This window comes from Salmo salar, chromosome ssa20 (genome assembly GCF_905237065.1).
Source record: "Salmo salar chromosome ssa20, Ssal_v3.1, whole genome shotgun sequence".
In the NCBI taxonomy this organism is placed as follows: Eukaryota; Metazoa; Chordata; class Actinopteri; order Salmoniformes; family Salmonidae; genus Salmo; species Salmo salar.
This window is the reverse complement of record NC_059461.1, coordinates 94,844,590-94,863,789: the sequence shown is the minus strand read 5'-3', so window position 1 is coordinate 94,863,789 and position 19,200 is coordinate 94,844,590. Positions and strand designations below refer to the sequence as shown.

At 46.2% G+C, this 19,200-nt stretch overlaps 1 protein-coding gene across 7 annotated transcripts in view; it reads left to right on the top strand.

The window, feature by feature from the left end:
• Nucleotides 1-18,418, top strand: part of arhgap42b (Rho GTPase activating protein 42b) — a 237,147-nt gene extending 218,729 nt beyond the window's left edge. For all 7 annotated transcript variants that reach the window (XM_045704171.1, XM_045704175.1, XM_045704173.1 and 4 more), the window contains 3 exons: nt 9,673-9,738; nt 10,431-10,510; nt 15,279-18,418. In XM_045704171.1, coding sequence (XP_045560127.1) covers nt 9,673-9,738; nt 10,431-10,510; nt 15,279-15,367 — 235 coding nt within the window. In that variant the 3' untranslated portion in view covers nt 15,368-18,418. The remainder of the gene's footprint in view (nt 1-9,672; nt 9,739-10,430; nt 10,511-15,278) is intronic.
• Nucleotides 18,419-19,200: the final 782 nt, after the last annotated feature.

Genomic DNA, 19,200 nt, shown 5'->3' with positions numbered 1-19,200 from the left:
ACACACACACACACACACACTGCTACAATACACACACACACACACACTGCTACAATCACACACACACACACACTGCTACAATACACACACACACACACACTGCTACAATACACACACACACACACACTGCTACAATACACACACACACACACTGCTACACACACACACACACACACACTGCTACAATACACACACACACACACACTGCTACAATACACACACACACACACACTGCTACAACACACACACACACACACTGCTACAATACACACACACACACACACTGCTACAATAACACACACACACACACTGCTACAATACACACACACACACACACTGCTACAATACACACACACACACACTGCTACAATACACACACACACACACTGCTACAATACACACACACACACACTGCTACAATAACACACACACACACACACTGCTACAATACACACACACACACACACTGCTACAATACACACACACACTATGCTACAATACACACACACACACACTGCTACAATACACACACACACACACACTGCTACACACACACACACACACACTGCTACAATACACACACACACACACTGCTACAATACACACACACACACACTGCTACAATACACACACACACACACACTGCTACAATACACACACACACACACTGCTACACACACACACACACACACTGCTACAATACACACACACACACACTGCTACAATACCACACACACACACACTGCTACAATACACACACACACACACACTGCTACAATACACACACACACACACTGCTACACACACACACACACACACTGCTACAATACACACACACACACACTGCTACAATACACACACACACACACACTGCTACAATACACACACACACACACTGCTACAATACACACACACACACACTGCTACAATACACACACACACACACTGCTACAATACACACACACACACACACTGCTACAATACACACACACACACACTGCTACAATACACACACACACACACTGCTACAATACACACACACACACACACTGCTACAATACACACACACACACACTGCTACAATACACACACACACACACACTGCTACAATACACACACACACACACTGCTACAATACACACACACACACACTGCTACAATACACACACACACACACACTGCTACAATAATACACACACACACACACTGCTACAATACACACACACACACACACTGCTACAATACACACACACACACACACTGCTACAATACACACACACACACACACTGCTACAATCACACACACACACACACTGCTACAATACACACACACACACACTGCTACAATAACACACACACACACACTGCTACAATACACACACACACACACACACTGCTACAAACACACACACACACACACTGCTACAATACACACACACACACACTGCTACAATACACACACACACACACACTGCTACACACACACACACACACACACACTGCTACAATACACACACACACACACTGCTACAATACACACACACACACACTGCTACAACACACACACACACACACACTGCTACAATACACACACACACACACACTGCTACAATACACACACACACACACACTGCTACAATACACACACACACACACACTGCTACAATACACACACACACACACACTGCTACAATACACACACACACACACACACTGCTACAATACACACACACACACACTGCTACAATACACACACACACACACTGCTACAATCACACACACACACACACACTGCTACAATACACACACACACACACTGCTACAATACACACACACACACACACTGCTACAATACACACACACACACACTCCTACAATACACACACACACACACACTGCTACAATACACACACACACACACACTGCTACAATACACACACACACACACACTGCTACAATACACACACACACACACTGCTACAATACACACACACACACACACTGCTACAATAACACACACACACACACACTGCTACAATACACACACACACACACACTGCTACAATACACACACACACACACTGCTACAAACACACACACACACACACTGCTACAATACACACACACACACACACTGCTACAATACACACACACACACACACTGCTACAATACACACACACACACACTGCTACAATACACACACACACACACTGCTACAATACACACACACACACACACTGCTACAATACACACACACACACACTGCTACAATACACACACACACACACACTGCTACAATACACACACACACACACACTGCTACAATACACACACACACACACTGCTACACACACACACACACACACACTGCTACAATACACACACACACACACACTGCTACACACACACACACACACACACTGCTACAATACACACACACACACACACTGCTACAATACACACACACACACACTGCTACAATACACACACACACACACTGCTACAATACACACACACACACACACTGCTACAATACACACACACACACACACTGCTACAATACACACACACACACACACTGCTACAATACACACACACACACACACTGCTACAATACACACACACACACACTGCTACAATACACACACACACACACACTGCTACAATACACACACACACACACACTGCTACAATACACACACACACACACACTGCTACAATACACACACACACACACACTGCTACAATACACACACACACACACACTGCTACAATACACACACACACACACACTGCTACAATACACACACACACACACTGCTACAATACACACACACACACACTGCTACAATACACACACACACACACACTGCTACAATACACACACACACACACTGCTACAATACACACACACACACACACTGCTACAATACACACACACACACACACTGCTACAATACACACACACACACACACTGCTACACACACACACACACACACTGCTACAAACACACACACACACACACTGCTACAATACACACACACACACACTGCTACAATACACACACACACACACACTGCTACAATACACACACACACACACACTGCTACAATAACACACACACACACACTGCTACAATACACACACACACACACACTGCTACAATACACACACACACACACTGCTACAATACACACACACACACACTGCTACAATACACACACACACACACACTGCTACAATACACACACACACACACACTGCTACAATACACACACACACACACACTGCTACAATACACACACACACACACTGCTACAATACACACACACACACACTGCTACAATACACACACACACACACACTGCTACAATACACACACACACACACACTGCTACAATACACACACACACACACACTGCTACAATACACACACACACACACTGCTACAATACACACACACACACACACTGCTACAATACACACACACACACACACTGCTACAATACACACACACACACACTGCTACAATACACACACACACACACTGCTACAATACACACACACACACACTGCTACACACACACACACACACACACTGCTACAATACACACACACACACACACTGCTACAATACACACACACACACACTGCTACAATACACACACACACACACTGCTACAATACACACACACACACACACTGCTACAATACACACACACACACACTGCTACAATACACACACACACACACACTGCTACAAACACACACACACACACTGCTACAATACACACACACACACACACTGCTACAACACACACACACACACACACTGCTACAATACACACACACACACACTGCTACAATACACACACACACACACACTGCTAACACACACACACACACACACTGCTACAATACACACACACACACACACTGCTACAATACACACACACACACACTGCTACAATACACACACACACACACACTGCATACACACACACACACTACACACACACACACACACTGCTACAATACACACACACACACACTGCTACAATACACACACACACACACTGCTACAATACACACACACACACACTGCTACAATACACACACACACACACTGCTACAATACACACACACACACACACTGCTACACACACACACACACACACTGCTACAATACACACACACACACACACTGCTACAATACACACACACACACACTGCTACAATAACACACACACACACACTGCTACAATACACACACACACACACACTGCTACAATACACACACACACACACACTGCAACACACACACACACACACACTGCTACAATACACACACACACACACACTGCTACAATACACACACACACACACTGCTACAATACACACACACACACACTGCTACAATACACACACACACACACACTGCTACACACACACACACACACACTGCTACAATACACACACACACACACTGCTACAATACACACACACACACACACTGCTACAATACACACACACACACACTGCTACAATAACACACACACACACACTGCTACAATACACACACACACACACTGCTACAATACACACACACACACACACTACACATACACACACACTACACACACACACACACACTGCTACAATACACACACACACACACTGCTACAATACACACACACACACACACTGCTACAATACACACACACACACACTGCTACAATACACACACACACACACACTGCTAGCAATACACACACACACACACACTGCTAACACACACACACACACACACTGCTACAATACACACACACACACACTGCTACAATCACACACACACACACACTGCTACAATACACACACACACACACACACTGCTACAATACACACACACACACACACTGCTACAATACACACACACACACACTGCTACAATACACACACACACACACTGCTACAATACACACACACACACACACTGCTACAATACACACACACACACACACACTGCTACAATACACACACACACACACTGCTACAATACACACACACACACACTGCTACAATAACACACACACACACACTGCTACAATACACACACACACACACTGCTACAATACACACACACACACACACTGCTACAATACACACACACACACTGCTACAATACACACACACACACACTGCTACAATACACACACACACACACACTGCTACAAACACACACACACACACACTGCTACAATACACACACACACACACACACTGCTACAACACACACACACACACACTGCTACAATACACACACACACACACACTGCTACAATACACACACACACACACTGCTACAATACACACACACACACACACTGCTACAACACACACACACACACACACTGCTACAATACACACACACACACACACTGCTACAATACACACACACACACACTGCTACAATACACACACACACACACACTGCTACACACACACACACACACACACTGCTACAATACACACACACACACACTGCTACAATACACACACACACACACACTGCTACAATACACACACACACACACACTGCTACAATACACACACACACACACACTGCTACACACACACACACACACACTGCTACAATACACACACACACACACTGCTACAATACACACACACACACACTGCTACACACACACACACACACACACTGCTACAATAACACACACACACACACTGCTACAATACACACACACACACACACTGCTACAATACACACACACACACACTGCTACAATACACACACACACACACACTACTACAATACACACACACACACACACTGCTACAATACCACACACACACACACACTGCTACAATACACACACACACACACTACTACAATACACACACACACACACTGCTACACATACACACACACACACTGCTACAATACACACACACACACTACTACAATACACACACACACACACACACTGCTACAATAAACACACACACACACACTGCTACAATACACACACACACACACTACTACAATACACACACACACACACTGCTACAATACACACACACACACACTGCTACAATACACACACACACACACACTACTACAATACACACACACACACACACACTGCTACAATACACACACACACACACACTGCTACAATCACACACACACACACACTGCTACAATACACACACACACACACTACTACAATACACACACACACACACACTACTACACACACACACACACACTACTACAATACACACACACACACACTGCTACAAACACACACACACACACTACTACAATACACACACACACACACTGCTACAATACACACACACACACACTGCTACAATACACACACACACACACACTGCTACAATACACACACACACACACACTGCTACAATACACACACACACACACTGCTACAATACACACACACACACACACTGCTACAATACACACACACACACACTACTACAATACACACACACACACACTACTACAATACACACACACACACACACACTACTACAATACACACACACACACACTGCTACAATACACACACACACACACACTGCTACAATACACACACACACACACTGCTACAATACACACACACACACACTGCTACAATACACACACACACACACTGCTACAATACACACACACACACACTACTACAATACACAACACACACACACACTACTACAATACACACACACACTACTACAATACACACACACACACACACACACACACACACACACACTACTACAATACACACACACACACTACTACACACACACACACACACACTACTACAATACACACACACACACACACACTACTACAATACACACACACACACACTACTACAATACACACACACACACACACACACACACACTACTACAATACACACACACACACTACTACAATACACACACACACACACACACTACTACAATACACACACACACACACACTACTACAATACACACACACACACACTACTACAATACACACACACACACTACTACAATACACACACACACACTACTACAATACACACACACACACACTACTACAATACACACACACTACACACACACACACACACACACTACTACAATCCACACACACACAGTAAACAGCCCTTAAAACACCGTTTTTTTCTGCAGGACAGATCTTACTGTGAACCTTCCTCCTCCTGCTGTGTGTGTGTGTGTGTGTGTGTGTGTGTGTGTGTGTGTGTGTGTGTGTGTGTGTGTGTGTGTGTGTGTGTGTGTGTGTGTGTGTGTGTGTGTGTGTGTGTGTGTGTGTGTTGTGAGATTTATGTGTTTTTCCTATCGGTTGGAGAGTCAGCCATTCTGCGTTCTGGGTTGATGTGACCCAGCAGCTCTCCACTCTCCCCCTCTCTCTCTTTCTTCTCCCTCTTTCACTCTCTCTCACGGGGAGGGACACGGGGAGGGACACGGGGAGGGACACGGGGAGGGACACAGGGAGGGACACGGGGAGGGACACGGGGAGGGACACGGGGAGAGACACGGGGAGGGACACGGGGAGGGACACGGGGAGGGACACGGGTAAGGACACGGGGAGGGACACGGGGAGGGACACGGGGAGAGACACAGGGGAGGGACACGGGGAGGGACACAGGGAGGGACACGGGGAGGGACACAGGGAGGGACACGGGGAGGGACACGGGGAGGGACACAGGGAGGGACACGGGGAGGGACACGGGGAGAGACACGGGGAGGGACACAGGGGAGGGACACGGGGAGGGACACAGGGGAGGGACACGGGGAGGGACACGGGGAGAGACACGGGGAGGGACACGGGGAGGGACACAGGGGAGGGACACGGGGAGGGACACGGGGAGGGACACGGGGAGGGACACGGGGAGAGACACGGGAGGGACACAGGGGAGGGACACGGGGAGGGACACAGGGGAGGGACACGGGGAGGGACACGGGGAGGGACACGGGGGAGGGACACGGGGAGGGACACGGGGAGGGACACGGGGAGGGACACGGGGAGGGACACGGGGAGGGACACGGGAGGGACACAGGGGAGAGACACGGGGAGGGACACGGGGAGGGACACGGGAGGGACACGGGGAGGGACACAGGGGAGAGACACGGGGAGGGACACGGGGAGGGACACGGGGAGGGACACGGGGAAGTGTTCAGCAGTCTGATGGCTTGTACATTGAAACAGTGTCTGAGCCTGTTGATGTAAAACCTCATGCTTCGATACCGTCTGCCCCATGGTAAGGAAGAGAACAGCTCGTGGCTGGGCTGGTTGGCATCCCTGATGATGCTGTGGGCCTTCCTCAGGCACCTCCTAAGGGCCCCCTCTCCTCGTCTTCAGTTGTCCTGTAGGATAAGGGTCTCCTCTCCTCGTCTTCAGTTGTCCTGTAGGATAAGGGCCTCCTCTCCTCGTCTTCAGTTGTCCTGTAGGATAAGGGCCCCCTCTCCTCGTCTTCAGTTGTCCTGTAGGATAAGGGTCTCCTCTCCTCGTCTTCAGTTGTCCTGTAGGATAAGGGCCTCCTCTCCTCGTCTTCAGTTGTCCTGTAGGATAAGGGCCTCCTCTCCTCGTCTTCAGTTGTCCTGTAGGATAAGGGCCTCCTCTCCTCGTCTTCAGTTGTCCTGTAGGATAAGGGCCTCCTCTCCTCGTCTTCAGTTGTCCTGTAGGATAAGGGCCTCCTCTCCTGCGTCTTCAGTTGTCCTGTAGGATAAGGGCCTCCTCTCCTCGTCTTCAGTTGTCCTGTAGGATAAGGGCCACCTCTCCTCGTCTTCAGTTGTCCTGTAGGATAAGGGCCTCCTCTCCTGTGTCTTCAGTTGTCCTGTAGGATAAGGGTCTCCTCTCCTCGTCTTCAGTTGTCCTGTAGGATAAGGGCCTCCTCTCCTCGTCTTCAGTTGTCCTGTAGGATAAGGGTCTCCTCTCCTCGTCTTCAGTTGTCCTGTAGGATAAGGGCCTCCTCTCCTCGTCTTCAGTTGTCCTGTAGGATAAGGGCCTCCTCTCCTCGTCTTCAGTTGTCCTGTAGGATAAGGGCCTCCTCTCCTCGTCTTCAGTTGTCCTGTAGGATAAGGGCCTCCTCTCCTCGTCTTCAGTTGTCCTGTAGGATAAGGGCCTCCTCTCCTCGTCTTCAGTTGTCCTGTAGGATAAGGGCCTCCTCTCCTCGTCTTCAGTTGTCCTGTAGGATAAGGGTCTCCTCTCCTCGTCTTCAGTGGGTCGAGAGCTGGTTCTGCACCTTGGAGGGGAAGGCAGAGGAAGGGGAGGGGAAGGGTGGCCGCCTGCCTGCTTGCCTGCTTCTGGTAACGGAAGGGAAGGAAGCCTCCCCTATTGTGTGTCTTATTGTGTAATGCTGTGACTTCACACTTAACAATAAGACATGCTGTGACTTCACACTTTAAAAATGAGGAACACTGGCCGCTCTGAATGAAAGTGCACTCACCCCTGTGTGCAGGGTCAGAGTGACTCAAGACGATCTTTTGAACATAAAATAATTCACACCCTTGCAAGTAATTAGTATGAGATTTCAGGCCATTGGTATATGGATTTGAGAGATAATAAGCAAATGGGAATGAATTTTTCCTGTCTGTGTTTCAGGGTTGCTGCAAGAGCCATGCTGTTTGAAAACTGCCCTTCAGCGGCGCAGACCACACCTGTTGGAAGGTAGAATGCCAATATCTATTTTATCCCAATATGTCTGACCTACACAATATACAGGCTACTCTCTCCTCCAATTGGTGGTGTAACCTACATTTAAAACACGTTCAATTGTGCATTAATTCTGATTCCTCATTCTTCAATCTGTTCATTGTGTTATTTACCTGTTATTTACCTGTTATTCACCTGTTATTCACCTGCTATTCACCTGTTATTCACCTGTTATTCACCTGTTATTTACCTGTTATACACCTGTTATACACCTGTTATTCACCTGTTATTCACCTGCTTATTCACCTGCTATTCACCTGTTATTCACCTGTTATTCACCTGTTATTCACCTGTTATTCACCTGTTATTTACCTGTTATACACCTGTTATACACCTGTTATTCACCTGTTATTCACCTGCTATTCACCTGCTATTCACCTGTTATTCACCTGTTATTCACCTGTTATTTACCTGTTATTCACCTGTTATTCACCTGTCGTCGTATGTCTCCTGTGTGTTTCATTTATCGTGTGTCGCTGCAGAGATATTTAACTGTGTCATGTGTCTGTCTTTATCCCTCCATCCATCTTTATAGAGATGTATCTGTCTGTCTTTATCCCTCTGTTCGTCCATATCCATAGAGACACCAATGCCATAGATGTACAGTATGTCTGTTGACTTTGTAATGTCTCCTGTGTTGGTTCCAGAGATGCCAAGGCCATGTACTCCTGTGAGGCAGAACACAGCCATGAGCTCAGCTTCCCACAAGGGGCTCTCTTCTCAAACGGTAAGACACTCACTCAAGTTAACACACACACACACACACACACACAGAGAGACAGCTAATGGACTGTGTCTACTGTTAAACAGAATGGGTCCATCTGTTCCTGTATACAGCAGATATGCCTCAGCTATGTAATGTACCCAAGTCTGGTCTATAGAAGGAAGCATCTCTAGTCTGTCTGTACCTGCATACAGACAGGGTCCACCCCAACTTGGTAGGCCTCAGTTATAACTTGGCAGTTTCCCAGCGTTGTGTGTGTACAGACAGTGGAAGCATAACGACCTTGCTTTTAGCTTGACGCTATCCTCTCTCTAATCGCCCAGATAGCCAGCCTTGCAGCAGAGGGATGTTATTACCTGTCCTCTCTCTAAACACCCAGATAGCCAGCCTTGCAGCAGAGGGATGTTATTACTCTCTAAACGCCCAGATAGCCAGCCTTGCAGCAGAGGGATGTTATTACCTGTCCTCTCTCTAAACACCCAGATAGCCAGCCTTGCAGCAGAGGGATGTTATTACTCTCTAAACGCCCAGATAGCCAGCCTTGCAGCAGAGGGATGTTATTACCTGTCCTCTCTCTAAACACCCAGATAGCCAGCCTTGCAGCAGAGGGATGTTATTACCTGTCCTCTCTCTAAACACCCAGATAGCCAGCCTTGCAGCAGAGGGATGTTATTACTCTCTAAACGCCCAGATAGCCAGCCTTGCAGCAGAGGGATGTTATTACCTCTCCTCTCTCTAAACGCCCAGATAGCCAGCCTTGCAGCAGAGGGATTGCATTACCTCTCCTCTCTCTAAACACCCAGATAGCCAGCCTTGCAGCAGAGGGATGTTATTACCTGTCCTCTCTCTAAACGCCCAGATAGCCAGCCTTGCAGCAGAGGGATGTTATTACTCTCTAAACACCCAGATAGCCAGCCTTGCAGCAGAGGGATGTTATTACTCTCTAAACACCCAGATAGCCAGCCTTGCAGCAGAGGGATGTTATTACCTATCCTCTCTCTAAACGCCCAGATAGCCAGCCTTGCAGCAGAGGGATGTTATTACCTATCCTCTCTCTAAACACCCAGATAGCCAGCCTTGCAGCAGAGGGATGTTATTACTCTCTAAACGCCCAGATAGCCAGCCTTGCAGCAGAGGGATGTTATTACCTATCCTCTCTCTAAACGCCCAGATAGCCAGCCTTGCAGCAGAGGGATGTTATTACCTCTCCTCTCTCTAATCACCCAGATAGCCAGCCTTGCAGCAGAGGGATGTTATTACCTATCCTCTCTTTAAACACCCAGATAGCCAGCCTTGCAGCAGAGGGATGTTATTACCTATCCTCTCTCTAAACACCCAGATAGCCAGCCTTGCAGCAGAGGGATGTTATTACCTATCCTCTCTCTAAACGCCCAGATAGCCAGCTTTGCAGCAGAGGGATGTTATTACTCTCTAAACACCCAGATAGCCAGCCTTGCAGCAGAGGGATGTTATTACTCTCTAAACACCCAGATAGCCAGCCTTGCAGCAGAGGGATGTTATTACCTATCCTCTCTCTAAACGCCCAGATAGCCAGCCTTGCCGCAGAGGGATGTTATTACCTATCCTCTCTCTAAACACCCAGATAGCCAGCCTTGCAGCAGAGGGATGTTATTACCTATCCTCTCTCTAAACACCCAGATAGCCAGCCTTGCAGCAGAGGGATGTTATTACTCTCTAAACGCCCAGATAGCCAGCCTTGCAGCAGAGGGATGTTATTACCTATCCTCTCTCTAAACGCCCAGATAGCCAGCCTTGCAGCAGAGGGATGTTATTACCTCTCCTCTCTCTAATCACCCAGATAGCCAGCCTTGCAGCAGAGGGATGTTATTACCTATCCTCTCTTTAAACACCCAGATAGCCAGCCTTGCAGCAGAGGGATGTTATTACCTATCCTCTCTCTAAACACCCAGATAGCCAGCCTTGCAGCAGAGGGATGTTATTACCTATCCTCTCTCTAAACGCCCAGATAGCCAGCTTTGCAGCAGAGGGATGTTATTACTCTCTAAACACCCAGATAGCCAGCCTTGCAGCAGAGGGATGTTATTACTCTCTAAACACCCAGATAGCCAGCCTTGCAGCAGAGGGATGTTATTACCTATCCTCTCTCTAAACGCCCAGATAGCCAGCCTTGCCCCAGAGGGATGTTATTACCTATCCTCTCTCTAAACACCCAGATAGCCAGCCTTGCAGCAGAGGGATGTTATTACCTATCCTCTCTCTAAACACCGAGATAGCCAGCATTGCAGCAGAGGGATGTTATTACCTATCCTCTCTCTAAACACCCAGATAGCCAGCCTTGCAGCAGAGGGATGTTATTACCTATCCTCTCTCTAAACACCCAGATAGCCAGCCTTGCAGCAGAGGGATGTTATTACCTATCCTCTCTCTAAACGCCCAGATAGCCAGCCTTGCAGCAGAGGGATGTTATTACCTCTCCTCTCTCTAAACGCCCAGATAGCCAGCTTTGCAGCAGAGGGATGTTATTACTCTCTAAACACCCAGATAGCCAGCCTTGCAGCAGAGGGATGTTATTACCTATCCTCTCTCTAAACACCCAGATAGCCAGCCTTGCAGCAGAGGGATGTTATTACTCTCTAAACGCCCAGATAGCCAGCCTTGCAGCAGAGGGATGTTATTACCTATCCTCTCTCTGAACACCCAGATAGCCAGCCTTGCAGCAGAGGGATGTTATTACTCTCTAAACGCCCAGATAGCCAGCCTTGCAGCAGAGGGATGTTATTACCTGTCCTCTCTCTAAACACCCAGATAGCCAGCCTTGCAGCAGAGGGATGTTATTACCTATCCTCTCTCTAAACACCCAGATAGCCAGCCTTGCAGCAGAGGGGTGTTCTAAACGCCCAGATAGCCAGCCTTGCAGCAGAGGGATGTTATTACCTGTCCTCTCTCTAAACGCCCAGATAGCCAGCCTTGCAGCAGAGGGATGTTATTACCTCTCCTCTCTCTAAACACCCAGATAGCCAGCCTTGCAGCAGAGGGATGTTATTACTCTCTAAATGCCCAGATAGCCAGCCTTGCAGCAGAGGGATGTTATTACCTATCCTCTCTCTAAACACCCAGATAGCCAGCCTTGCAGCAGAGGGATGTTATTACTCTCTAAACACCCAGATAGCCAGCCTTGCAGCAGAGGGATGTTATTACCTATCCTCTCTCTAAACACCCAGATAGCCAGCCTTGCAGCAGAGGGATGTTATTACCTCTCCTCTCTCTAAACACCCAGATAGCCAGCCTTGCAGCAGAGGGATGTTATTACCTATCCTCTCTCTAAACACCCAGATAGCCAGCCTTGCAGCAGAGGGATGTTATTACTCTCTAAACACCCAGATAGCCAGCCTTGCAGCAGAGGGATGTTATTACTCTCTAAACGCCCAGATAGCCAGCCTTGCAGCAGAGGGATGTTATTACCTGTCCTCTCTCTAAACACCCAGATAGCCAGCCTTGCAGCAGAGGGATGTTATTACTCTCTAAACACCCAGATAGCCAGCCTTGCAGCAGAGGGATGTTATTACCTATCCTCTCTCTAAACACCCAGATAGCCAGCCTTGCAGCAGAGGGATGTTATTACTCTCTAAACCCCCAGATAGCCAGCCTTGCAGCAGAGGGATGTTATTACCTGTCCTCTCTCTAAACGCCCAGATAGCCAGCCTTGCAGCAGAGGGATGTTATTACCTGTCCTCTCTCTAAACACCCAGATAGCCAGCCTTGCAGCAGAGGGATGTTTTTTTTGCCTCTTGCCATGTGTTTGGCTCAGTCCCAGGACAGCAGCCTTACAGCAGGTCACAGTAACCTCGTAGTGATGGAAATCTGTGGAGCAGCTTAGCTGGATCTCATCCGTTCAGCTGACAGAGCCAGCATACACTAGCAGACGCCAGCAGAGATAAGGTTAACATACGCATCCTCTGCAGCAGTTATATTACTGTTTTAGAGGACCCGTTCCAAATGGCACCCTATGCCCTATAAAATACGAGGGGGAAGAGGGGGGGTGGAGAGAGGGGTGAGGCTGAGGGTAGAGGGGAGGGGAGGAGAGGAGAGAGGCTGAGGGAAGGGGGGGAGGGAAGAGAAAAGAGAGAGGCTGAAGGAAGAGGAGAGAGGCTGAGGGGATGGGGGAGGAGAGGGGAGGACATGGAGGAGAGGGGTGAGGCTGAGGGAAGGGGGGGAGGGAAGAGAGGAGAGAGGCTGAGGGAAGAGGAGAGGAGAGGAGATGGAGGAGAGGGGTGAACCTGAGGGGAGAGGGAGGAGAGGAGAGGAGAAAAGAGGGGAGGGGAGTGTGGGTAATTAAAAAATAACAGACTGACCTGGAGGCTCTCTTGATCGTTAATGCTAATTATTCTATCTGTCATTAATGCTAATTATTCAGGCCTAGTGTGGGTTGATCTGTCATTAATGCTAATTATTCAGGCCTAGTGTGGTTTTATCTGTCATTAATGCTAATTATTCTAGCCTAGTGTGGTTTTATCTGTCATTAATGCTAATTATTCATGCCTAGTGTGGTTTTATCTGTCATTAATGCTAATTATTCATGCCTAGTGTGGTTTTATCTGTCATTAATGCTAATTATTCATGCCTAGTGTGGTTTTATCTGTCATTAATGCTAATTATTCATGCCTAGTGTGGTTTTATCTGTCATTAATGCTAATTATTCAGGCCTAGTGTGGTTTGCTCTCCACGTTTCATTGAACCCCTCTCCTCTCTTTGACTGACAGACGTCCTCTCTTTGTCTCTCCGTCCTCAGTGTATCCATCTATTGAACCTGGCTGGATCCAAGCAACGTTCCAGGGAAAGACTGGCCTGATCCCTGAGAACTATGTGGTTTATCTCTAACAACAAACTGACTGATCCAAGACCTGAACAACCCGAACCTTGATCATTTCATGGTATCCATGGTAACGATAATCTGTAACGCGATTGATTGATTGTTGTGAAGGCCAAGTTTTCCCCTATTGATCAGAAATGTAGATATGGGAACGTTGAGCATAGTTCACATGCAGTAGAAGGAGTAGATGTGTGTTTTTATCACCTGAATGATATACCTACCTACCTACCAAATCTACACCCTTGTCGAGATGAATACTTCTGGTCGTGTCATGCTGCTGGTCCAATTCTTATAGGTTAGTGTTGAAATACTGTATGTTCCAGATGGGATATGCAGTAAAAACATACACGATTGATAATATACACTGAACAAAAAATATAAACTCAACATGTAAAGTGTTGGTCCCAAGTTTCATGAGCTGAAATAAAAAAGAAACCTTGAAATGTTTCATACGCCCATAAATGTGTTTTTCTGTTAAATTCTGTGTACAAATGTGTTTACATCCCTTAGCATTTCTCCTTTGCCAAGATAATCCATCCACCTGACAGGTGTGGCATATCAAGAATGCTGATTAAACAGCATCATTACACAGGTGCACCTTGTGCTGGGGGACATTAAAAGGCCACTCTAAAATGTGCAGTATTGTCACACAACACAATGCCACAGATGTCAAAATGTTTGAGGGAGCATGCAAATGGCATGCTGACTGAAGGAATGTCCACCAGAGCTGTTGCCAGAGAATTGAATGTTAATTTCTCTACCATAAGCCTCCAACGTTGCTTTAGAGAATTTGTCAGTACGTCCAACCGGCCTCACAACCGCAGACCACGTGTATGGCGTTTTCTGATGTCAGCATTGTGAACAAAGTGCCCCCTGGTGGCAGTGGGGTTATGGTATGGGCAGGTATAAGTTATGTACAACGAACACAATTGTATTTTATCGATGGCAATTTTAATGCACAGAAATACAGAGACGAGTACCTGAGGCCCATCGAGAGGCCCATTTTTTAAGGTATCTGTGACCAACAGATGCATATCTCTATTCCCAGTCCAATGCTTATACCCCCAGTTAGTATTACGGGCACACAAATATATCAGAGTTCGAAAAGAAAACGTTTTTTACCTAAAGAACAAGACTTAAGACCCTGGTGAGAGTATGAAACAATCCGTCCCTTCGTCCCTCTCTAACAAGAGCAAGGTATCGTGTTTCATTTGAAAACAGCATAACAGTTTGTAAAAGCAGCATATTTCAGGTCATCCCACCCCCCTTTAACCTTTGAACCCCTAACAGCTAATTCCATGGGTGAAAGCACATAGATTACTGCCTAATGAATTCATTTCAATTCATTGATTTCCTCATATGAACTGCATGTTACGTTTATATTTTTGTTCAGTATAATATAATAGTAATAATATAATAATAATAAACGTCCAGGATTCAATTGCGATTTTGTCGGCTATGCACCAAATAAAAGTGAATTATCTGACCGAGCTGACAGGTTTACTGTGAGCGCCGTCTCAGCGAAAGCTAGAACATCACCTTTAAAAAGGTGCATAGCGTGATTGGACTAAATCCTACTAATAAATACCCACAGGTGTAAAGATATACAGGTGTGTTACCCATAGACCTGCTGTTTGCCTGTCTTCAGTGTTGTGGTACTAATTCACTTCCAGTATTACGTCAGTCTCGTTTAGATGACAGGTAGGATTCTCTTCTTTGATCAAACCAACACATCTTTCTGAATCTTTAAACAAAATTTAGATTTTGTACATTTCAATGTTTATGGCAATAGACAGTTTATTTAATGTGAAATAGTCAGTGCACCTTAGCTGTCAGCTCCTATCAGCTGTGGTTGTTGGAATGCATCCCACATTCTCAGTTTAGTCATTTATCAGACGCTCTTACCCAGAGCGCCTTGCTTCAAGGGGACATCGACAGGTGTTTTTTACCTAGTTGGCTCAGGGATTCAATCCTTGTGGCTCAGTTGGTAGAGCATGGTGTTTGCAACGCCAGCATGGTGTGTGCAACGCCAGGGTTGTGGGTTCGATTCCCACTGGGGTGCCAGTACAAAAAAAAGGTATGAAATGTATGCATTCACTACTGTAAGTTGCTCTGGATAAGAGCGTCTGCTAAAATGACAAAAAAAAATGTAAAATGTACCTGCAACTAAGTATGTGGTGTGATACTTTTGACCAGGACTCATAGGGCTCCATTTGGGAATGTATTTTCTTAACTAGTAAATCACTCAAGTGTTTTTCTTAACTAGTAAATCACTCAAGTGCACTTTTGTTTAACTATATGGTACCTGCATGTCACACATCCAGGAGCTCTTCCTCTATTTGGTACTATTCAAGTATTTACCCTTCTTTAAATCTTCACTGTGTATGGAAAGAAATGATCACTTAAAGGGCCAGGATGCGATCCGATCCAGCTATGCACATTTTAAAGCCGAAGTTCCTGTTGTTTCGTAGAGAACACGGGAAATTACCTTTAAGTGGTGCATACGACCCATATCGTCGATCGGTTTGAATCCCGGGCCGTAGTTAACTCGTTTTAATGTATCGTTACGTCTAAATGATGAATTAGAATACTGAATGTTTGTCTAATGTCCGATATATTACTCTCTAGTCTAGTACACTGGTGTACTAGCAATGTCAACGGTGAATTATATCAACTCAGACTAAACATGTATAATATGAGGCCAACGTCCCAAATTGCACCCTTTAGCCTATATATAGTGCACTACTTTAGGCCAGAGCCCTATGCCCTATATAGTGCACTACTTTAGACCAGAGCCCTATGGACCCTATGCCCTATATAGTGCATTACATTAGACCAGAGCCCTATGGACCCTATGCCCTATATAGTGTACTACTTTAGACAGGAGCCCTATGTACCCTGGTCAAAAGAGGTGCACTATGAAGGGAAGAAGGTGCCATTTGGGACGTAACCTCCGATTCTATTTTTTATTAAAGATGGTGTTTGATATTTAATTTTGTACTGTCACAAAAAAAAACTAAAGACGACTCAAGTAATAAATATGTAACTTGTGTACAACAGAATGTTTTTATTATTTCTCTTCAGTCAAACTGCGAAATAAATATAGGGATCATGAAAGTAAAAGATTTTCAATTGGCACGTTGTTTACCTAATATCTACTACAGTAAAACTGTTTTTTTGAAAAGTGCAAAACAGAGAAGAGGAGATTGCTTCAACTTCAACACAAGACTTTGTCAAAGTGAACAGAAAAGAGGGAAGAAGAGAAGAGAAGAAACTCATCACCGAGGTATTTGGGCTTCTAGTGGTTAGTTGGCAAGGTCTTGGTGTTCCTTTCCATTTAAAGGCATCAGGATGTTCAGTGACCTTGAACAATGGTTCTGGAATGATACTCCCTAACGTTAGGACAAGGAAATGATCGGAGCACTTCTCTGTACTCTCTAGTGAACACTCACGTTACCTTTTCATAACCCCACTGTCTAGTCCTCTAGTCAGGCTAATGGTTACCTTTTCATAACCCCACTGTCTAGTCCTCTAGTCAGGCTAATGGTTACCTTTTCATAACCCCACTGTCTAGTCCTCTAGTCAGGCTAATGGTTACCTTTTCATAACCCCACTGTCTAGTCCTCTAGTCAGGCTAATGGTTACCTTTTCATAACCCCACTGTCTAGTCCTCTAGTCAGGCTAATGGTTACCTTTTCATAACCCCACTGTCTAGTCCTCTAGTCAGGCCAACTGTTTAAATGATAATGCCCTCGAAGCCGGTGTTTAGAAAATATATAGTCATGGGTGTTGTTTGGCCCGAAAGGGCCCGCAAAACCGAGCCAATATATCCTCCAAACAC